The sequence below is a fragment of the Dipodomys merriami genome, unplaced genomic scaffold, assembly GCF_024711535.1.
Source record: "Dipodomys merriami isolate MVZ:Mamm:240054 unplaced genomic scaffold, mDipMer1.0.p SCAF_1, whole genome shotgun sequence".
NCBI lineage: Eukaryota > Metazoa > Chordata > Mammalia > Rodentia > Heteromyidae > Dipodomys > Dipodomys merriami.
Genome location: NW_027202270.1, coordinates 60,943,821 through 60,968,027, shown reverse-complemented (window position 1 = coordinate 60,968,027; position 24,207 = coordinate 60,943,821). Strand labels below are relative to the sequence as shown.

General features: G+C 35.9%; 1 protein-coding gene across 2 annotated transcripts in view; it reads right to left on the bottom strand.

Moving 5' to 3' along the window:
- Stam2 (signal transducing adaptor molecule 2) overlaps window positions 1–24,207 on the bottom strand; it is a 46,621-nt gene that overhangs the window by 9,223 nt on the left and 13,191 nt on the right. Inside the window, exons 2-12 of one of the 2 annotated variants that reach the window (XM_070023271.1) lie at window positions 19,659–19,743; window positions 18,662–18,737; window positions 18,366–18,464; window positions 17,518–17,664; window positions 15,332–15,401; window positions 13,716–13,902; window positions 8,449–8,543; window positions 7,119–7,198; window positions 6,910–6,997; window positions 4,988–5,042; window positions 849–1,002 (exon numbers count right to left, since the gene is read on the bottom strand). In XM_070023271.1, the coding sequence (XP_069879372.1) occupies window positions 849–1,002; window positions 4,988–5,042; window positions 6,910–6,997; window positions 7,119–7,198; window positions 8,449–8,543; window positions 13,716–13,902; window positions 15,332–15,401; window positions 17,518–17,664; window positions 18,366–18,464; window positions 18,662–18,737; window positions 19,659–19,743 (1,136 nt within the window). Of the gene's footprint in view, window positions 1–848; window positions 1,003–4,987; window positions 5,043–6,909; window positions 6,998–7,118; window positions 7,202–8,448; window positions 8,544–13,715; window positions 13,903–15,331; window positions 15,402–17,517; window positions 17,665–18,365; window positions 18,465–18,661; window positions 18,738–19,658; window positions 19,744–24,207 lie in introns of both variants that reach the window. The other variant, XM_070023270.1, reaches the window with a different exon arrangement.

Here is a 24,207-nt window from a genome sequence, read left to right as displayed (position 1 = left end):
GAAGATTGCAGTTCGAAGCCAGACTGGGTGAGAAAGTCTGTGACTCTTATCTCCAATTAACCACCAAAAAGCCAAAAGTGGTGCAACTGTGGTTCAAGTGGCAGAGCACTAGCCTTGAACAAAAGAGCAAAGAGAGCACCCAGGCTGAGTTCAAGCTTTAGGACCGGCATGTGCGCACACACTTACATACCTGTGTAAGCATGCACACACATGGCTTACATAGTTAGATCACACTTAATACTTAATGTTCTTAAGTTTTCTTAATATGAAGTATTCTTAGTACTTAATATTTTACCTGCCTACTTATACATAGCCAATGGTGACATGTTTAGTATTTTTAAGCAACAACCATTCACCTTAAAAAAAATCCATTCATAAAAGATCATGTGTTGAAGGTTTGGTGCCCTGATGATGGCGATACCAAGAAGTGACTGGATCGTAAGTGTATCAACTTCACCAATGGATTAATCCACTGATGAATTCACGGCTAAATAAATTCATTACTGAATGAAGGAGGTAAGGCCTTGTTGGTGAAAGCAGACACGCCTCTGAAGCTTTATCTGGTCCTCAGACCACCTTCTCTTCCCTACAGCTGTGGTGCCATGGGTCTCTGCAGCTTCCCACCATGTCTCAGTCTCACCTGGATTTTAACATCTGAAACTTTGAACCAAAATAAATCTCTTTATGTTGACTTTTTTTCAGGTATTTTGTTGCAGTAATGGAGAACTAACACAGTAAGCCTTACACTTTTATTCATGGGCCATACAAATTTTAATACTATGCTCTTAACCATTTTTAACCTTTTTTTTTTTTTAATAATTGTGAAAGTGTTCTCAAAAACATCTTACCTGCACTGGAACCCCCGCTGATACAGATGGGTAATGTGTTGAAGGATGGAGCTTTGAATAAACAGAATAGACCGGGGCTTCGTTCACCAACTTGTTATACAGTTCTAGGGCTTCTAAGACTTTTACATTCAACTCAGACAGTTCTGAATGCTTCCTGATATAGAAGAAAAGGATTTTCACACTCTTCCAGTTTTTAAGCATGTTACTTAGAAATGTAAATTGCTTTTTAAATTTAGCATTCTTCTATTCATATTTTAAGACATTTTATATACAAGGCAAGGAAAGAATTAGTCACAAAGGGAAACAGGAGGAAAAATTAATCATTAGAATAGCTAGACTGATATGACTTTTTAATATTATCGAAAAATTGGTTCCACACCTCACAAAATACAATCAATTCATAATTTTGATGCTAAGAGAATTTCATTTAATACTTTATAGATTTCTCTTGAAAATTCATTTATAAAGAAAAATAGTTTCATAATTTAAGTAAGACTCTAAGTTATAATGATAATTCTCAGTAAAGAAATAGCATGCAGGCAAGGCCCAGAGCCCCTATGAAGTACAACATTCAATATGAAGAGAAGTAAGCAAAAAAAGACAACAGTTTCATTTGTTTATTTCATTATGTTTTTATCCCTGGAAGAACTAAAAAATAATTATCCTTGAAAATGCAAGGAATACCATATGTTCACAAGCTAGCCTTTATTATTCTTGTTTGTTGACTGATCAATACTTGAGAAAACAAATGAAGTCAGGTACTTTACTTATAATAATAAGTACAAATAGACATTTACACATTTGTTCATGGACTCTGAGAAAATCGTTGACTTGTACAATTTTGTTTGTTATCCAGGAGTGATAAATTGACAAATTTATAAAAGTTAAATGGTCACTTTTTGCCTGGCTTAAGCACCCATAAGCCTGATTACTGAATGCAGTTCACACAAGCAGAGGCAGGAAAACAGATACAGGGCTACTATAAGTAAATGACCAGAACTGAGTCATTTCAAATTTTATCACTTGTCCTCTAGTAGAATCGGTTACCTGTAATGTAATGTCTAAACCAAACAACAATAAAAAAGAATGACTATATTAGCTTAACCTCCATCTAGAAATAGAACCAATAGCTACAGAAATTAAGAATATATGTTTACAAGTGTGTGACTAAAAACTAGCCATAAAAATTTGGCCCACATAATATACGGTTGATGAAACACCAAGAGAGCACAGTAGAAAGCCATCATTATTGTGTTTGAAATCATCTTTAAGGATCTGGGACACAAGCCCAAAAGCATTAACAACATTTTACTGAATGGCGATGAAAACCATACTAGAAGATTTGGATACTCTAATTCTAGCTTCTTGGGAAGTTGAAATACATAAGATCACAGTTCAAAGCCAGTCTGGGTAGAAAGATCCATGAGACTGCACCTCCAAAATAACAAAAAGCTGAGTTGGAAGTATATGGCTCTAGTGTTAACACCAAGCAAGCAAGCAAGGCACGCCAGCTCAAAACCCTGAGTTCAAATCCTGGTACTGGCAAAAAGCAAATGTTATACTAAAATAAAGAGAAAGTTTAGGAACAAGCAAGGTCCACAGTGGAAGAATTTAAATAGCAACTTAATGGCTGAAAATAATTTGGGAGGATAGCAGATCAGATTACAACAGACTGGAACATATAATTATCTCCAGCAGCAGATTGCTCATCAATAAATCTATTTGCATTTTTTGTATTTAACCTACATGTTTATTCATTTAGTGTTTTCAACGTTCCAAAATCGTATTCTCCACTATGATAGGCATGAAATGTACAACTTAATTTTGACAGTTTTTCTAAGTATATGGAATAAGGAATTGATGACCCATTCGAAGGAAAATATACTCACTCTCCATACATAACGTAAATATTTCTATTGTACTCTTGAGTCCCCAGTAGGCATGAACAGTCAATGAAGCTCTTTGAATATGAAGCATTTTCTAGTACAGGCACTGCTTCTGCCACCAGTGGCCACAGAATAAGAGACTAACAGCTTTCCACAAATTGAAAATGAGGAAACTTAACTCTTACCAGTAATGATTACTCTGAGGTTTTTTTTGTTTTGTTTTGTTTTGTTTTGGGGGGGTCCGGTCATGGGGCCTGAACTCTGGGCCTGGGTGCTGTCCCTCAGCTCTTCAGCTCAAGGCTAGCGCTCGACCACTTGAGCCACAGCGCCACTTCTGGCTTTTTTCTTTTTGCTTATGTAGTGCTGAGGAATTGAACCCAGGACCTCTAGCCACCTTCCCAGCCCTACTCAGTTTTATTGTTCTAAACACTTCTTTTCTTGAATGATAATCTTTTTATTAACAAAACTGAGATTACAAGTCTCTACTTTTTGCCTCATATATTAAGACATCTTTCTGTATGAATAACTAATTCACCAATGACACTGATTTCTAATGGCAGAATGTGTGGATATTTTAGCTACTTCCAAGTTTGTTGTCATGAATAGCATCGTGATGAGCACCTTAACAGCTCTCTGTCTATCAGTATGGACTTGGAATTGCTATATTAAAGGAAACGAATCTTTAGGTCCAAGAAAATTTAAACTTACACCAGCCTCACCTATAATAATTGTGATCATTTTCTCTGTTAATCTTCTCTAGTTTGATCATTAACATTCCTTCACTAAAACAAAGTAGATGTATGAATACATATTTAATACTTCCTCTAAAATATGTCTAAACTACCACTGTTGTTTTATTAATTGCAGTAGGGATTTGCTTTTCACTTTTTGCAAAAAAAAAATTATGTAAAAACCACTCAATGGAATGAAGATGATAATATATAATGGCCTGAAAGCCTCCTGTAAAAGCACTTCATTTCCCTGGTAGAGGGGAAAAGTAGTTCCTGCTCTCCTTAATACTTTGGTGGTGATAATCCTTTTTTTTCTTGTGTTGTTTATAAAATTGGGCATGCAAGGGATAGTCATGTTAGTTAGGGCTCGTCCTTGTCTTCCACCCAGTATGACTTTGTTCTCTCATGCCAGACATAAAACACTGAGGACTGAGAGAAGGACACAGAACCAAGTTGCAAGCTTAGGCCTCTGAGGGCCTATCCTCAAGTGTTGCTGCTATTTCTGAAGAACAGTACAACTAGGTAGGATAGCAAAAATTAAAAGAAGAGAAAAATCTGGGTACTGGTGGCTCATGCTTATAATCTTAGCTACTCAGGAGACTGAAATTTGAGGATCATGGTTCCAAACCAACCCAAGCAGGAAGGTTGGTAAGCCTCTTACCTCTAATTAAGCACCAAAAAGCTGCAGTTCAAGTGGTAGAACATTAGCCTTGAGCACAAATCTATGCAGGGGAGGGGAGGGGAGGGATACAAAGATGTGGGGGGTGGGGAGGAAGAAGAAGAAATTCTGTTGTATTGGATTTCTTCCCAAATTAGGGAAATTTCCCTTGAGGCTGTTAGCAACATCACTACTCACTGCACTATAAGACAATGCTTGGCTAGGATGAAGCTCTGATTTCACTTTGTTCTCAATGGACTTTATTCTTCATTATTCAGTATCCCTTCAATTTCAGCCTATGTAAGAAAATGACTGGCATGCAAAAGGAAAAGTCATCAATTCTACTCATACTCTAATACTGATTATTAGAAAAAAACTGCTAACAAAATTTAAAAAAAAAACACCACCTAGGCCATAATTTAACTATCAGAAGGCAGAGAAAGGAGGACTGAGGCTAGCCAGGAAAAAAAAATCAGTGAGACACTACTTTAAAAAGAAGCCAGTGTGAGGGTACGTGCCTGTATTCCAGCTACTCAGGAGGTAGAGGTAAGAGGATTGAAGTATAAGACCTGTCCAGACATAAGACACTATCTGAAAAACACATTAAATATGAAAGGACTTCAGGTATGGAGCAGGTGATAAGAGTATTCTTGAGTTTAATCCTCAGTACTGAGGAGAAAGCAAAAACAAACAAACAAAAAAAAAAAGCACTGCTTTTAGCTCATAAGAATTTGGGAAACTGAAAAATATTTTCAACAGACAATATAGTTTCACAAAATTTTTCATTACTTCTAAGTCAAAAAAGAAAACCCAAAACAAAAACAAGTGAACACTAATATTTGTTTTTTGTATGAAAAATCTTACCTGTCAATCTCTTCAAGTTTTTCATCTATTATTGGACCCATCTGTTGACAGATATCTGTAAATACAAAAATACTTTCAAATCTAGAAACTTAACCAAGTTTAAGCTAATTTCACTAACTTTTAACAAGACAGTATCCATATCCAACAGCAACCATAATACAGTAAAAATGAAGTTTATGCTAGTGATGATAAAGGACAGACTTTTAATATGATTTAGTACCATTCTATTATTACTGTCATATAACCAATGAACAGGTCACAGTTGATTAAATATAAATATTTTAACTATTTTCAAATTAAACATTGTACATATTTCAAAATGTAAAAGCATATACAATAAATATCACAACATTCTATATTCCAAAAGCAGACTTTTTTTAATTTCTAGATTTTTTTCTTCCTTTTTAAAAAATATATATCTTTAATTGTAAAGATACTGTACAGAGAAGTTACAGTTACATGAGCAAGGTAATGAGTCCATTTCATATTGAGCATTGCTACCCCCTCCTTTGTTTTTCCCTACCATCCCTTTCCTTCTCCCCAGCTCCCACAAGGTTGTAAAGTTCATAGTGTCTTGTACTTCTAATTGTTACAATGGATCATCCTGTATCCTTATTTCATCATTTTTTTTATTTCCCAAAAGCAGACTATCTTCAACAAAAAGATTTAAAATTTATCCATTTACATTTTTCTCTCAAAGGACTATTAAAAAGCATAAGAAATTTGGTTTTGCTTCAGATTTCTTAGAGACTAGAAAATGTCATGCATCAAATGACTACATTACAAAGTTAATATTGAGCATGTAAAATGAAGACCTTTGAAGTCATAGAAGACAATTAAATAAGAATAAGAAAACAGAACATCTGACTTTAAATTAATTTAGTATGCTGTTATTGCCAACTGTGTCCTTCATTTTTGTTGGACTGAAGATTTCCTTAGCCTATTTCATTAGTGGGCTTATAGGAACACAGATTTCCCTTCCTGAAAAGGATATGTGACTGGGTTCTTAAGAGTCATGCCTATAATCTTAGCAATTTGGGATTTTAAGATCCAAGGATCATGGTTAGAAGCCAACCTGGGGAGGTAAGTCTGTGAGACTCCTATTTCCAATTAACCACCAAAAAGCTGGAAGTGAAGTTGTGGCTCAGTAGTAAGGATGCTAACCTTGAGCAAAAGAGCTGAGACATTGCTCAGACCCTGAGTTCAAGTCCCAAGATAGGAATCCAAAAAAAAAAAAAGGATATGTGAAAAAAATTGTATTTTCTATCAAAGTATGTTGCTAAAAAGTTCCTGCTTTGGCCTGGTGGCTAGGCTCTGGTTAAGGAAAAGAGGAACTGCTTTTAGATAAGAAAGAGTTTTTGAAATGTAAGATTTTGTCTTAAACTGGTTTTTCCTCAACATGGAATTAAGACATGTTTCAAACTAGTCAAAAAACAGCAGGGGTGTGGGTATATTTTGAGATTACTTTCATACTGTTAATCTTATGTCAAACTCCCCTATGTAAAAACATTGTATGCTATTCAAACTAGCCAATCATGAGCAGATTGTAGACCTCAGCTCAACCAATCTGAGTAAAGGGGCAGGGTCTGCTGCATTAGGGATAAATAGGGGGACAGCTTGCTGCTCTGTGTGCTTGCTTACCAGATTGTTGGCTGATGGCAACACCTTTCTGCAGAAGTAAATTTTGCCTTGCTGACGCAATACTTTATTTTCACATCTATTGTTGTGATTCCAGTGTTTCTTGGAGAGTATATTTATAACAAATATGTAAGTATGATAATGCCTTTTAAGTGAACATTATACTATTATAGAAATATCTGCCTATTTTCCATGAGATTTCAAATCTCAAAAATCAAACACAAAGCGGAAAAACATAATGCTAGCAGTAACCTTAAAGTAATCTCTAATATTAATTAAAATACCTTCTAACTCCAAGAGGTCTTGAGAGTCTGGCTTGGAATCAGTTGGATCTATACTCTGGAGAACTTGTAGGGCTCTATCCATTTTATCCTTAAAAAAAATTAAGAAACTTTACTTGGTGAATAGAAAATAACTCTTTCCAGGCATTCTCAAAGAAAATACATATTAAAAGTCTTGACAGATTAACTATTAGACAAAAGAAAAACTCTACCTCATCTATATAAATGGACTCAGCCTCTGAATCCTCAGTTTCCTCATCATCATCATCAATTACATTCAATTTGTCCACAGCTGCTATGGAAACAAAGTAAATTTCAATTCTTCAGCATTTAGTCAATTAAGTCATTAATTTTAAAATGGCCTATGACTGTCCATAAGAAAAAAAAAAGGAAGCTCTTTAGTCATCACATTTTATAACCGTGTATTTCATATATTTATACATTTGTGTCATGGTATTTGTTTAGTACTTATGGAGTCAAATATAATCATAGGTATTTACACGTATACCAGGGAGCAAGGCACATAGGAATACTGTGTTCACCGAGCTTCTGCTCTAGCGGAATCACCAAGGTAAAACATGGGTAAAAACTACAAGCATATTATTATCTAACAGGTCAAACCCTAGGACTGGCACAGACCACCAAAAAAACAAAACAAAATAGACTCCAATATTTCTATCTACTATAAATGTTAAGACTACGAAGAAAGCATAAGTAGTGACAATGTACCTACTAGTATTCAAGTGAGTACCACCATCTCACAACTTGATTTTCTGGTATTATCACTCCACATACAAAGACAAGACTAAACATAATGTAGGCTTTTTTTTTTCATTTTACATTTCTTTTCAAAACCTGATAAGGATTAGCATTAATATGTGCCTCAGTAAGTAGACTAAGCATACTCTTAAGGACAGACTGCAGAACTTAAGTCCTGGCTCTATCACATACCTCTGCCTCAGTTTCCTTACCTGTAAATAAGAGTAACAAAAGAATCTATCTCACAAAATTGTGGAAATCAAGTGAAGCATTTCAAAGGATTCAACACAGTGACTATCATCATTAATACTGCTTCACTGAGATTTCACACTTCCTACTTGCAGATAAAGCCATGCTTTCTCAGCAAGGGTGATAGGGTCTGAAGTACCACATGTGGCTACAGGTAAAGTTCTAAGCACATGATGCAGAACCCTCAGTATCTTGTTTATAATTTAGGGCACTCCTACTCAGGTCATCATGCTGACACTTCCCAACAAGGGTTTCCAGAGCTGGTGCCACTAGGCCTATGAAGTATTATTTTTATAGAGAAAACACAAACCACATCTCACAGTATAAGGTTGATTTAAACATTTATTTGTATGGTTACTATACACATTATGTCTCATGAAATATGTAAGGCAACTCCCCTAAGATTGACATGGAGATAAATGAATCACTTCACTTGATTAACGATGTTAAATTGTAATACTTATCATTTAAAACACAGGTAGAATCTATTCTTAAATGCCAATAATAAAACTCAAGTGACAAACTTAAACTTACCTGCTTCTGTCTCAAGGTACAAATTAGCTGTTACAAAATTAGATGGGAAGAGTCCTGTTCCTCTGTGATTCTCTCCTTTCCACCAATTGGCATCGCTGAAAACAAAAGGCAAAGTAGCCTTTAGGCAAAGTAGCCTTTATTCCTCTACTTTTTAGTGTGTTAGTATCAAGAGGAATTACATAAAAATGTAATTTACCCTACTCTGAAGTATCTAGTTATACAAAAGAAATCTGTTTTTCCTAAGTTTAATAAAAGAAATTGAGGCAGGCAATGGTGGCCCATACCTGTAAATCCTAGCTACACATGAGACTAAGATCTGACGATTTAAGCTCAAAGAGCCTGGGTAGAAATGACTGTAAGGCTCCAATTAACAAGTAAAAAGCAGGGCCTGTGATGTGGCTCAATTGCTAACAGTGCTGGCTGAGCAAGCAAGCCCTCCAAACACAAGGCTCTGAGTTTTAAAACAGAAAACAACAACAAAAGACACTGAAAAGTACAAACATTCAAGTATGTATCATTAAGTTGTTTCTAGCCTTTTACCACTAAAAAGACATGAGCCCCGGTGTGGTGGTACACATTTGCAATCCTATTTACTTGAGAGGCAAACAGCAGGAGAATCATAATTCTAAGCCAGTCATGGCAAAAAGTCAGCAAGACTCCATATCTCAGTAAAGAAGCTGAGGATAGTGAGGTCTACCTGTTGTTGAAGCTACATGGGAGGTATTGGTAGGAGATCAAAGTCCAAAGCTGGTCCCAGATATTTGAAAAGTAATAAAAAGCAAAAAGAGATGCAAGTGTGGCCCAAGTGCTAGAGCACCTGCCTACAAGTGTTCTAGGCACTAACTTCAACAAATTCCTTCTTACCTGACTTTTACCATGTTGATGATTTTATCTTTTTTTTAGTCCATGTATTCATGGATTAAAATCATGATGAAGCATGAAACTAGGCAAGACAAGCAAACACCAATTTAAAGTGTGATGATTCTTTCCTAGTCTCAATCCACTCTGTTTTCTCTACCAGCTGATTTTATGGGATGCTGACAGGAAAAAAACTGCTCAATTTTTATCTCCTAAATTAAAGCACTATAATTTGATCATTTAAGATTTAAAATATGATATTTGTATCTATAACATATTAAGAAAGGATAAATCACAACTAAGTGAAAAATGATGTAAACATAAGGGACAAATTTTACCATCAACAAATTTATTTACTAACATTTGTGAAAATCTAACAAAGACAGAATAATACTTCCACACTAAGCAAAATAAAAGTAAAATATAAAGTAAAATAGTAATGAATGAAGTAAAATAGTAAGACACCATTTTTCATCCTCAAGAAATACTAAATTCAGTGCAGTGCTTTTTAGCCTTTTGCTCTCCTTTCTGGGATTTGGTTTCTCATTCTTCTTTCTTTCCATCCAGGGAATTGCTGAGACTGTTCAGAATCCACTTAAAATATACTAAGAGGAATGCTGGTATCTGTGTCCAGGAGTACAGCAGCAGGGGACAAAAAAAAAAAAAGGGGGGGGGACTCCAAACTCTACAGGGTGCTAAAAGCAGAGAAGGGCTAAAAGGCTTTCTAGATGATGTTACATCTTACTTGTTTTGAAGATTGAGTAGGAATTCACCAGGAAGAGAAAAAAAAAGGGGGGGGATGGCCGAAATAAAACTATCTGCCTACTGTTATTACACATAAGCCAGAAAATAAGGCACAGATTTAAAAAAGAAAAAAAAGAAGGGAAAAAAACCCTCTGATCACACAAAAAAGATTATCCTATGTAGTTTCTGGTGTCAAAATAAAGGACACTCTGAACCTAAAGCTGACTCACCTGGCAGCATTTGCATGAGTGCTGCAAGGACGGACGGCCACAACAATAAAAAATTACAGCAATAACCGTGTAAGAAAATGCCACGTCTACCACTAACACAGAAAGCAAACCCGGAAATTCTGATATTTCCTTAAAATAGCATTTTGTATTTACCCAATTGTCGAACCAAGCCTTCCACTGCTTGCACTCCCTTGCAAGTAAAGTTCCTTTTCTTTGCTAAATGCTTTTGTGTCCCCAAAAAGGGCTTTCCAGGCAGAGAACCAAACATAAAAGGCTACAGAGGTCTAATCCCAACATGACATTTTGGAAACTGCACAAACTGCACTCAATTATTTGAAATGCCTACAGAGAACATAACAGAGAGTGCTAGGGAAGGCTTTAAAATGTAGAAAGTGAAAGGATTTTGGTATACCTGTTAATAAGAAATGTACATGCTATCAGCATTTTTAAAATGTGATTCAAGAATGGTATATGTTTAAAGTACTTTAAATTCCGTACGTGAAAATGTTTAACTTTTATGCTTTTAACTTTACAGTAATATAAAACCAATAAAAAGAATCACTTCTGGAGCATCTGGAAGTTTCTTTTTTTTGGGGGGGGGCAATACTGGGTATGAACTCAGGTGCTCATGCTTGTTAGGCTGGCTGGTGTTCCATTGCTGAGTCCTGCTTTTTTCTGGTTATTTTAAAGAGGGAAGTCTAACGAACTCTTCTATCTGGGCCAAGATCCTCTAATAGAGGATAGTTTTTTTGGTGGATTTTTTTTTTTTTTTGAGACAAGGTTTTGTTCAAAAACTTACAGTCCTGCTTCTTCTTCCTGAGTGCTGAGTACAAGCGGGCATGTACCATACTATATGAAACAACTTCCCTCTAAACTCTATCTTTAGCAATCAAGTTGCATCTGTGTTGAAATCCTGCCAGTGGTTATGAATTAACAATGACAACATTTACCTCAATGTATAATGATAAGCATGTCTACAGTAACCAAGAGTGGGATGTCCTGTTATCAAAATGACAGAAAGTGGTCTACATACTACATTCTACTTCTGTTGAATTCTCTTAACAGTTACAAAGAGTTTTTTGCATAACTCTCAACTGAAAATAGTTAACAAGAGTCTAAATTAACTAATTTGTGAAAAAAAAAACATAGTATAGCACAGGAATATACTATAAGAACTATGGAATGCTACATGAAATCTAAATACAAAACTGATACTGTATGAAAGATTCAGAGCAGTTACAAGGGAGGGAAGGGGAGAACTAAGTTATTGCATAGCATAGGATAATATGTTTCTGCAGAAGTATACCTATGCCTTAGTCACTATTACATGAACATTGAGCATGGAAATTCAGACAGTTTTATATATAAAGTAAGTTTTAATGTTGGCAAAACCCACTTAACTTGTAATTTTGTTTCTATTTGTATGACTTTAAATTTATACTTGTATAAGAGTATTACACATGTAAACTCTTTGATAAGTTATAACTAAAAGCTATTGAAGCTAGACATCTCAGAGTTTTGGTGTTTGTTAACATAAATTTTTGCCTTTCTATTTTTTTGTTTGCACTGAGGTTTGAACTCAGGGTCTGTACTTGCTTAGGCAGACATCTCCATCTTTCTACTAACTCTCCTTTTAGGGATCATATACATCACTTTAAACAATTATTCCTTAAAAAATTTAAAAGCATTCAGGAACCGGTGGCTCAGGCCTATAATCCCATCTACTCAGGAGGCTGAGATCTGAGGATCACAGTTTGAAGCCAGACCATGCAGAAAACTCCATGAGACTCTCATCTCCAAAAAATCAGGAAGTGGAGCTGTGGCTCAAGTGGTAGAATACCAGCCTTGAGCAAAAAAGCTCAGGGACAGCACTCAGGTCCAGAGTTCAAGCTCCAGGACTGACACTATCTATCTATCTATCTATCTATCTATCTATCTATCTATCTATCTATCTATCTATCTATCTATCTATTTTAAAGGATTTTCAATGAATACAACACTATCTTGCTCTTAAATTTTCTTACTCTCAATTTCTTGCAGTTGTCCTCATTTTATTTTAGTTTATCTATTAAATAACGTTTCCAATAAATATTTGCTTCAGCAAAGCAAAACCATTATCTACCCATTTAAGAACTATACTAAGCTAGCCAAGCACCAGTGACTCATGGCTGTAATCCTAGCTACTTGGGAGGCTGACATCTGAAGATCATGGCTCAAAGCCAGCCTGGGCAGAAAAGTCTCCATGAGACTCTTATTTCCAATTAACCACTTACAAACTGGAAGTGGCATTGTGGCTTAAAATGATAGAGCATTAGCCTTGAGTATAAAAGCTCAGGGACAGTGCCCAAGCCCTGAGTTCAAGACCCACAATTAACAAAAAAAAAAGAAAAAAAAGAAGAAAAAAAAACCCATATATACTAAACTAGTATATGCTCACAGGGTTATTTGTAATGGAAACCAAATACTTATGTTCTATTCACAGCAACAAGCTATCAACAGACATGGTAGTGAATATATGTCATCCTAGCTATCCAATAGGTGAAAACAGGAGGATCACAGCCAGCCAAGGCCAAAAATGAAAAGCCAGCAAGAACTATCTCAATAAACAAACTAGAGCAGTGGTTCATAGTTGTAATCTCAGCCACCTGGAACTCAAGAGTAGGAGCATCGTAGTATGAGGCTAGTCTGGGTGAAAGTGAGACACTATTTGAAAAATACACTAAAGCAAAGGCATTGGAAGATATGACACACTAAAGCAATGGCATTGGAAGATATGACTTAATAGTACAGGCCCAAAGAGACCAAAACAAAAACAAAAAAACAAAAACCTAAAGCTAGGCCTAGTGGCTCATGCATAAAATTCCAGCACTTAAGAGGGTGAGACACAAGGATTACAAATTCAAGTTCAGCATAGGCTACACAGCAAGGTCCTGACACACACATACAAAAAGCACAGAACAAAATTAGATTCAATATATATCAAACTATTTTTTCTTACAACTTTAAAGAAAGAGAAACTGTGAAGAGAATACAGTAGTTGATTAAGAATTAAAGAGAAGTCAAGTCTTTAGGTTACTTTGATCAAGGGAAAGTACAGTAACTATTTTTCCCTCAATTTTTTCTGCCTATAATTTTTATATTTTTCCCTCCCAAGGTAAATGCATTCAAATGAGTGAATTATTTATGTGTTCCCCAACTACAGTAAACAATATTATTTAACAAATCTTTTATCCAGGACATAAAGGAAACTTTACCATCAGATTTTAAAGTATATAAAACTCCCATTATCTAATCTTTACCACAGGAAAGGTATTAGAAAGTTCTACTGATGCAAATACACTCAAAGGTTAAAATAACAAACATTAGGGAATCTCACTTAAGATTACTGAATTTTAAAATATCAGAATATTTTATAAATACAAATTTGAAACATACCTGTCATCCAAAACAATAATAATTTCTCCACGTTTAAAGGTGAGCTCATTGTCCTCAACAGCTTCAAAATCATATAAAGCTCTCACAATCCGTGCAACCTTAGTATTTAGTGGAATTTCGGCAGTTGGATATAAGGATTTTGTCTCAGTATATTGCTGTTTCTGCTCTTGCAATGATAATTCAATAGCTGGTTTGAGAAATTTAAACACAAAATAACAAGATAGCCAGGATTAATTTTGATTTTTAAAAAGGAAACATTAGTTCTTATTAGAGTTCTTGATTATAGCCATTCTTGTTAGGGAAATGAACCCTAAGATATGTATTCAAATGTTTTTTTTCTTTCATGCGATTGTTTCTAACACATTTATAAGATTATTTCTTTGTTGCTTTGTATGTCCTTCCCCTACGGTATAACCCCTGCTTTCACTGTATTTGATGTTATTATAATTTGTGGAGAGGAAGGGAAAAAACAAATCGTTTAAATTGCAACAATGAGACGTACAAGTCCTATGTCAAAAACGAACTTTACAACTTTGGTGGGGGGAGGGGGTGGGGGGGCAGGGAGAGATGGGATGGGAAGGGGAAACAAAAGAGGCTACAATGCTTGATAAGAAATGTACTCATGAAATACAAGTTGTCATGTCCAAAACGAGCTTTATAACATTGGTGCGGGGGGGGGGGGGGGGGGGGGAGGCTGGGAAGGGATGTGAAGGGTAAACCAAAGGAGGAGGCTGCAATGCTTGGTAAGAAATGTACGCATTATCCTGCCCATGTAATTGTAACCCCTCTGTACAGTATGTTCACAAATAAAATAAAATAAAATAAAATAAAAGAAATGTACTCATTATCTTGCCCATGTAATTGTAACCCCTCTGTACAGTATTTTCACAATAAAAAAAAAAAAAGGAAACATTAGGTGACAGTTTAACAATAAACCAGGTGGTTTGTCCAAATAAATGTTAAATGGTTGACTCAAGCAAGGCAGGGAAACACAGCGTTTTTTTGTTTTGTTTTTTTTTTGGGTCCAGTCATGGGGCCTGAACTCTGGGCCTGGGCACTGTCCCTCAACTCTTCAGCTCAAGGCTAGCGCTCTACCACTTGAGCCACAGCGCCACTTCTGGCTTTTTGCTTTTTGCTTATGTGGTGCTGAGGAATTGAACCCAGGGCCTCAGACATGCAAGGCAAGCACTCTACCACTGAGCCACCTTCCCAGCCCCAAACACAGCATTTTTTAAAAATAAAGTTCTTGCTCATTCCTTATTACCACAGTCTGGCATATATAGCTATTATTTTTATAGCAAACAGATTGTGACATTATAATATGGGTAGCTTTCCATATAGGAGAGCCATGAACATATTTCTGTGCTTGACTCATAACTCTGGCATTAAAGAAAAGGTAAAATGTAGTCTCTCCCAAAGTAGGGCATAAAATATATATCATACAAAAGGAAAATGAATTAAGTTCATCTCATGTCATTTGTTTTCCTGACTTTAAGACTCTATTAGTTTTTGGAACTGAGGCAGAACTAATGTACATACAAGTTTATTACAATTTCAATAAACTTCTGGTGAGGATATTTTAAGTGCTACCAAATTATACATGTTTCATTCCTTACCTTTAGCTATGTCTTCATCTTCTTTGTTTTTGCTTGATGATGTACCATTCTTGGCAGTGGCTGATAAAGTCTGCAATGTATGAATAAAATGAACACAACCATCCTTTCAAGGAAAACATAAGCACTATAATTACTTTCTGATGCTAATTTAAAAACACTTTGATAAGTGAATTCCACTTAGAAGTTCTTTATGATTTTAAGTAGTTACTTTTTAATATTAAAATAAAACAGCAACCAAGGCTCCAGCAGTAGAGCATTTGCCTAGTAAGTACAGGCCCTGAGTTCAAACCTAGTAACACAACCTCCTCCCAAAAAGTGTTTTCAAGAAAACAATATAAATGTTCAAAGTCATGAATCGGCTTATGTTACAAATTGTACATATCTGACATAGAACCTGGCACATAGAATGTACTGAAATACTTAGAGAATGAATACTTATAATTTTACTGATTTCACTGCCTGATCTCTACTATCCAGGGTCTCTTATTCTGAAAGATGCCCTATTGCTATTAGCACACATGTCTGTAGAAGTGCCAGCCCAAAGTCAAGAGGAACTACTGAAGGGGAGTAGACAAAGGACAGAGAGCCATTTGAAGTACTCCTCTAGTATGCATTGGGTTGGATAGTGTTGGCTTTTCAAGCATAGCAGAGGACTAAGAAAAGGTCATGCTTAAATAAAATAGGTAAGACATGACTTAGATACCTAGCATATGTGCCCAGCGCTCTGAACCATCTTCCAATTTTGTAACATGGATTTTTGAAAATGATATGCAGAAAAGACAGAGCAGTTTTTGTTTTATTACTTATGGGACTTTACTCCCAAAACTCTTCCTTGTATTTTTAGACCTGGACTACTATAAAACCCTTTGTGTCTTTAGTCTGTAGTCTAAAATAAAAGAATATACAGTACTAGCTTTCTTTTGCTTTCCCTATCACAACAGTAACTGAAGAACAGAAAACAGAGCAAAAACCCAAGAGAGCCTCTCCAACAAATAATTCTTCATGTTACTCTTCCCTTTCTTCCATCACCTCCTTACTCCATTCTACCTCATGAAATATATTGTTTCAAAATTCTTCCTCTTCACTTCCTCACCATCTCAATTTGTAGTTCCCTTTCTTTAATACTAGATGGATAGATACATCTAGTATGTACCCTTCATCCACTGAAACTTTCAATTCAAATTAGTTTTATCTTACATTTATATGGCTACCATTCAAATTTACCATAAGATTCTTCAACGTAAGAGCTGTCTTATACATGTAAACCTTTTACATAATTCCAGACAAAGAGTAACATTAAAATACATTTTACATCTGAGTTACTTTTCAATGATTTGATTTGTCAAAGAAAAACACTCAAAAATCAAAATGTCTACTAATGTAAGATACTACAATAGACCCTTGGGTATATAGTTCCAAAAAGTCTGCTGCTGAGGAAAAACTATAAATGCTCAGGGTTCAGTACTCTAAAATTACTCAGATTTATCTAACACATCAGGAATTATAAGTGTCCATAACTTCAAACTGCTTAGAGTAGGCTACAAAACTGAGGTAAACTTTACTGTTGTAACCACTGACACTGTCTTCCAAAAGCAAGGCCTTATTTTCAACTACTGGATTTTGACTCACTTTCTCATTAACACCACCCAAGCTCCGCAAAAACATGTTGCCTTTCAACACATCTAAAAATTTCACTTTAGCAATTAGATTAAGCACACTTTTGGTGTAGGAGGATTAGTGTAACTTTTACCTCACTTTTGGGAGGCTAATTATCACAAAATTAAGAGCAGGGAAATGACAGATCACACAATGTTTCAAACAACTTAGAACTTCTCTGTATCAACTGAACTGTGCAATGCACACAGGCAGAGGAGCTTTTTGTTCAAGGCTAGTGCTCTATCACTGAGCCACAGCTTCACTTCCAGCTTTTTGGTGATTAATTTGGAGCTAAGAGTCTTATGGACTCTTCTCCCTGGGCTGGCTTCAAGCCCCAATCCTGATTTCAATCTCTTCAGTAGGATTCAGCACATAATTTTTGTTTTGGGAATGTCTTTCGATTTTTTAAATTTATTTACTTTTTGGCAGTATTTGGTCGAAAACCCATGGTGTGCGTGTGCATGTGTGCGTGCGTGTGTGTGTCCAAATAAAAAGTATGGGTCCAACCATGGTCTGAATGAATCTCTCACCTGAGAACCTGCTGGAGGAAAAGTAATTCCTTCTTCCTTCATAGATTTAATAGTTGCAGCTATTAGACTAAACTGAGGGTCCTTCTGAAATTCTTCTGACCATTCTACCATTAAAGACTTCAGCTTTTCGCATACTTTAGGATGAGCCTTAAAAATGGGGACAAAAAACCCAAAATGTAGTTCATTATTTAATAGAATTACCACCAAAACGGTCTTTAATTATATGAATATCAATGATTCCTGCATGAGAAATGGATACATGCCTATATACACCTAAAAATAGTTGCTTCTTATAAAAGTAGCCTTTCAGAACACCAACTTCAGTCTTACATAATCACTATCTTTTATATTCACAGATTCTGTCCTCTATTTTACTTAACAGTCCTAATAGTCAACTGATTTTGATATCAACTTTACTAAAAGCATGAGACTATCAAAGATATCAGTAGCAACGTCATGAAGGTCCCTTCCTCTCTGTTCTATGCTTACCAAATCTATTAGAAGCCAGTAGAGAATGGTAGTTACAGTCAGAAAACTAAATCTGAATCTCAACTATACCACATACTTGCTACATGAGCTTAGAAAACATTCCCTAGCTTCTAAAACAGGAAGAGAATCTATGTTCAAGTATGGTTAAGAATAAAGCAGACTACTACCTAGACTTCAATAGCTTTAGCTCTTACATATGTTTTGGTGCAATACTCATTAAAAATCAAATTCTGGAATAAGAAGCTTCATTTCAATTTATTTAAAAAGGATTTCATTTATAATACAACTCTGTTATTATGTATAATTAAAATTATGCATATTTTTAATGATTTAAAAATTCACTTTCTTTAAAAATTTACCTTATTTTTTATCACAGCACGTACTTCTGTTGCAAAATCACGGGAACATACTTCTAAATGAAATATCTTTCCACAGTTTGCCACACAAGCCCCAAGAAGCTATTAATTAAAATAAAAATTAATGCACAAATGTTGACAGTCTTATTAAAATAAATGTTCTTTTAATTAAAAATTGGGTCAATAAGAAGGAAGAATTTGGTGTGTGAAAACATAAGGAAACTCCTTTGTACAATTAATACATGCCAATAAAAACAGAAAGAACTAAATTTGGATAAAATAACATAACTTGTACTCACAGTTAGTGCCTGTAGTGCAACATGAGGAACTTTATGATTTACCCTTTTCATTATGGCTTTTAGGCAATCTTTTGCTCTTAAAAAAAAAAAGAAGTATATTTTGAGAATTTAAACTCAAAATGCTAAAAATATAATCAAACACCTTTAAAGATAAAATCCTAGACACTACTTGGTTATAGTTAATAGTTTATAAAATAATTTTACACAATCTTTCATTCATAGAGTCCTACATCTTAAAACAATTCTTTAAAATATTACTTATTCCTACATCAAAAGACAAATAATTTTAGAAATCAATATGAAGAACTGTATCATAGGAATTTTTTTGATATCTTCAGACAATAAATACTATCTTGAAAAACCAGTAGCAAGGTATGTAACAAAGGCTCCCTTAAAACATGAATGCATGTACTGTGAGAAACCTTGTGTATATGTCAGAGTAGAAGCAGACCAGTTCACCGCTACTGCCACTTCAAAATCACTCATCTTTATAATCACTGCTCACATTACCTATTGTTACAGCAGATTCTCATACATGTGTAAGCCATAAGCAAATTCCTCAAATAGCTAATCTATTCATGGTTAATATGCAGCTCTGTGAGTCAAGACTATTAAAGTATGGAGCAGGTTTTCCATTTGTTCTCTCAGGATAAGGTACTCACGTAACTGGCCTACTGGATCTCTTTACTTCTACCTCCCAAAATGAAATAATAAGTAGTTTAAATAATAATTTAGTTATTATACATTGAAAACTAACATCTTGCCAGATATGGTGGTGCACACTTGTAATCCTAGCACATGCGAATGTGAGGAAGGAGAATCATGAGTTTGAGGCCAACCTAAGGTCCATAGCAAGACTACTTCAAAAAATAAAACAGTAAAACACATATACACAAACAAACAAAAAAAAAACTTTAGCGTATCAACTTCCTTTCAAAGTTTTATCACATAAGGAAACAGGGAAACCACGCTACTAGACATTCACTGAGCATCTTACCCATTAGGAGTGCTTCCAACTTTGTCACATATATCCATAATAAGACTCCAATCTTCTGTGGTGTTGTACTCATTTGTAGCTTTTTCTGTAAAACATATTAACATATACAAAAGACATATAAATATGTCTTCTAAATACTAAAACACCAATAAAGGGCCGACAACAGTGGCTTATGTCTATAACTGTAGTTTCTGAGAAGGTTTGAAGCCAGCCTGGGCAGAAAAGTCTGTAATAATTCATCTCTAAAATAACCAGCCAAAAGCAGGACTGGAGGTATGGCTCAAGTAGTAGAGCACTAGCAGTGCAAAGAAGCACACTGAGAAAGTGTGAGGCCCTAAATTCAAACTCCAATACCACAAAAACAACTTTATCTGTATCTGTATCTATCTCCCTCCCACCCACCCACCCATCTATCCATCCATCCTAATTTTTAAACATTTTATCATCCTCACAAGAGACTTGTACTCACGGGCACTCACTGCCCACTCTCCCCTTTATCACATTTACCTATGTGGCCTTTTCATATAAACAGAATCATACAGTATAGATTTTTGTAACTGGCTTGTTATTTAACATAATGTTTTCAAATTCATTTATTTTACTGCCAGCATTCCACTGAGTATATATACAATATATTCATCTATTTGTAAGTTTATGACCATTTGACTTCCTTTTATACTTTGGTCATATTCAACCCCCGTTACTCTCTCTTAATCTCCTGCCATTTTTACAATTTTTAATGGATTTTCTTCTTTTTTTTTTTTTTTTTGGTGGGGGTGGGGGACAATACTGAGATTTAAGTCAGAGTCTGGAGCCTGATAGCAAGCCACCCTCTAGCCCCTTTTTTGCCTTGGTTATTTTTGAAGTAAGGTATTGCTTTTTGCCCAGGTAGGTCTGGACTATAATTCTTCTGCTTTGAATATTCTTTGAATCACTGGGTGTGACTGACAGGTGTGTGCCAGTGAGCCCAGCCATTGTCTTCCCCTTAGCTGAGATAAAAACATATACCACAAGACCCAACCATTGGTTGAGACATAGTCCCATGAACTTCTTTTTGCCTGCACTGGCCTCAAATTGTGACACTCTTAATCTCCATCTCTGTAACAGCTAAAATTACACGCCTGAACCAAGGCACCTGACTTCATTATTCTCTTTTTTATACATTCATATATTGTACTTTAATCATATTTATCCTCCATCACTTCATCCAGTCTCCCTTTTTGGCTAATATAAAGAATACCTCTCTGCTATGAACATCCATGTATAAGTTTTTCCTTTTTTTGTGTTAACACTGGGGCTTGAACTCAGGGTCTCATACTCTTGCATATCTCTTCACTCTAGGCTAAAGCTCTACCACTTGAGCCACACTTCTACTGCTGGCTGTTTGCTAGTTAATTGCAAATAACTGTCTCATGGATTTTCTGCTCCAGCTGACTCTGAATTTTGATCCTCAGATCTTAACCCTGGGGGGTACTGGGGAGGCACAGCCCTGACTAAAAGCAAAAAGAGCTGGAAGCATAACTCGAGTGGTAGAACAGTTGTATAGCAAGCACAAGGTCCTAAATTTGGAACACTAGTATGCCCTTCCACAGAATATATGTTCTTTAGTAATACATAGTATTTATTATTTAGTAATATTTAGTAAAAACATTAAACATGCTAGGTGCCAGTGGCTCTTGCCTGTAATCCTACCTACTCAGGAAGCTGAGATTCTGAGGATCATGGTTCAAAGTCAGTCCAGGCAGGAAAATCTGTGAGACCCTTACAACCAATTAACCAGCAAAAAGTCAGAGGTGGAGCTGTGGCTTAAGTGGCAGAACACTAGCTCAAAGTAAAAAAAAAAAAACAAAAACAGGCCCAGGCCCTGAGTTCAAGACTCAGGATTGGCAAAAGAAAAGAAAAGAAAAAAATTAAACATGTTTAAGAATGGTAAACATTGGCTGGGAAGGTGGCTCAGTTGTAGAGTGCTTGCCTTGCATGCATGAGGCCCTGGGTTCGATTCCTCAGCACCACATAAAGCTGGAAGTGACACTGTGGCTCAAGTGGTAGAGCGCTAGCCTTGAGCTGAGGAACAGGGCCAAACCCAGAGTTCAGGCTCCATGATCAACAACAACAACAAAAAGATTGGCAAACATTAAACCAGAGGTGGAAGACTCATTATGGGTATTGTTTTCTACTTGTACAATGTGTATCCAGAAATTCTTTTTGTTTGTGCTGGTTCTGGGACTTGAACTCAGGGCCTGGGTCGTGACCCTGACTGAGCTTTTGTATTCAACACTAGCACTCTTAACACTTCAGCCACAGCTTCATTGCTGGTTTTTCTGGTGGTTAATTGGAGATGAGAGTCTCTCGGACATTCCTGCCTGGGATGACTTTAATTTACAACCTCAGATCTCAGCTTCCTGAGTAGCTAGGATAAAGGTGTGAGCCACTCAGCGCCATTCCAGAAGTTCTTTAATATCAAAAGTCTCTTTGTGGCCACAAATATTAAATAGCAAAATATTTTTAAAGTATTATCATGCTTTTTTTTTGAGACAAGGTCTCACTATGTAGCCTAGTTACCCTCACAATGCCTCAGCCTCTAAAGTGCTAGCATTACAGGTGTGTGCCAGCATGGCTAGGTTGTATTAACCTATATAAAATTCAATTTGAAGGCAAACACTTTTTTCCCTCATAGTATAAAGTATTAAACATTTTTTTAAGTAAAACTTTAAATACTATATGAGGGCCATGAATAGTGGCTTTTTACTATAATCCCTGCACTAGAGAAAAAGAGGCAAGAGAATTGCCAATGGAGGCAGTCTGGGCTATGTTGGAGAGCTTGTTGCACAAAAGCAGAGAAATAAGAAAAAGGGAAAAAGAAAACAGTCGGCTGGCAGCACAGGCCAGTGAAAGAGCATTTGGCTAGCGCATCTGAGGCCTGGGTGTCATCCTAGTGGGAAGAAAATGAGAGAGGTAGAGAAGTTTTTATGTCGATTTCTTTTTAATTAATGTATCCTATCATTTCAAATTTAACAAAGTATATAAGACAGATGATAAGCATATATGACAGGTGATAAGCAGGAAAGATAGTAGGAATACAGTAGTTTCCTTTACATTTGACAAGGAATTATTTTTAAAAGGCATTAAGAGAAATCAGGTTTGAGGACAGCTATAATTTTCAACAAAAGACAAATAACATGCCAGATGCCAGCGGCTCACATCTATAATCCTAGCTACTTAGGAGGCTGAGACCTGAAGATAGAAGATCCAAGTCAGTCAAAACAGACAAACCAGAGATTCTTATCTTCAATTAACCAGCAAATAGCAGAACTGGAGGTATGGCTCAAATGGCAGGGTGACAGTTCTCAGTAAAAACGTTGAACAAGAGCATAAAGCCTTGTGTTCAAGTGTCAGTACAGTTATAGATAAATAAACAAACCATTACCAAGCACAGTACGTCCAGCACTCAGGAAACAGAAGAAAGAATATTGTGAGTTTGAGGCCACCACAGGCTACACAGAGTTCAAGGACAACTTGAGCTACATGGTGAGACTGTCTCAAAAACTGAGGATGTAGCTCTGTGGTAGAGCACTTGGGCTAGTATGTACAAAGCCCCAGCTTACTCCCCATGAGGAAAATGAAAAATAAGAGAAAGAAAAGAGAGGCAAATTGTCTAATGTTAGTTTGAAATACATGATGAAATTATAAACCACAGATTTTAGAAAAGTAATGTATTTTGCCTACTGTAAGTTCTGTACCTAAATACCAAACTATCCAGGTAAAAACAAGTCTACTTAGGTCCAGATACTTTTGTTATACAAATAAGGCTAATTCTTCTAGAAATTCAGACCTGACCATATTTGTTAAAGGACTAAAATGGTTATTTCTTCATTACATACCTAATGTGAATTTTCAAGGAGCAGAGAAAAAAGAAACCTAATTTTACCAGTCCCTCTTACAACTATGATGTGTATCTTTTCAGACCTTTTTCTACATAGGTACATGAAAAAAAAGTCTATCTATAAAATATTTTTATGGATTTTTGTTTTGTTTTGTTTTTGCCAGTACTGGCCTTGAGCTTCTTTTGCTCAAGATATCACACTCTACCACTTAAGCCACAGTACCCCTTTCAGCTTTTTCTGTGTATGTGGTACTGAGGAATTGAACCCAGGGCTTCATGCATGCAAGGCAAGTACTCTACCACTAAGCCACATTCCCAGTCCAATTTTTAAAGATTTTTAATCTATAAAATAGGTTCATGGTATGAAGCGTCCAAGGTGTCCAATCATTCCAATAGCCAAGTTATGAACAAGCCATGAAACAAAGAAGAAAATATCAGCTTCTTACTGGGAGCTTGAGGTATACTGGCCAAATTGGCTTGCTATTGGGAACCCCAGACATGTGCATGCTTAGCACTAAACAGAGGCAGGCCTCTCCCTGCACAACTTACCCACGAGCATCAAATGAAAAACCACTCAATAGCATGGGAAAGACTAGCTAGTCTTACATGGAATAAGGGCAAAAGTTTGGTTAATTAACTTTACTAGTTAGGTAAATCATTACACCA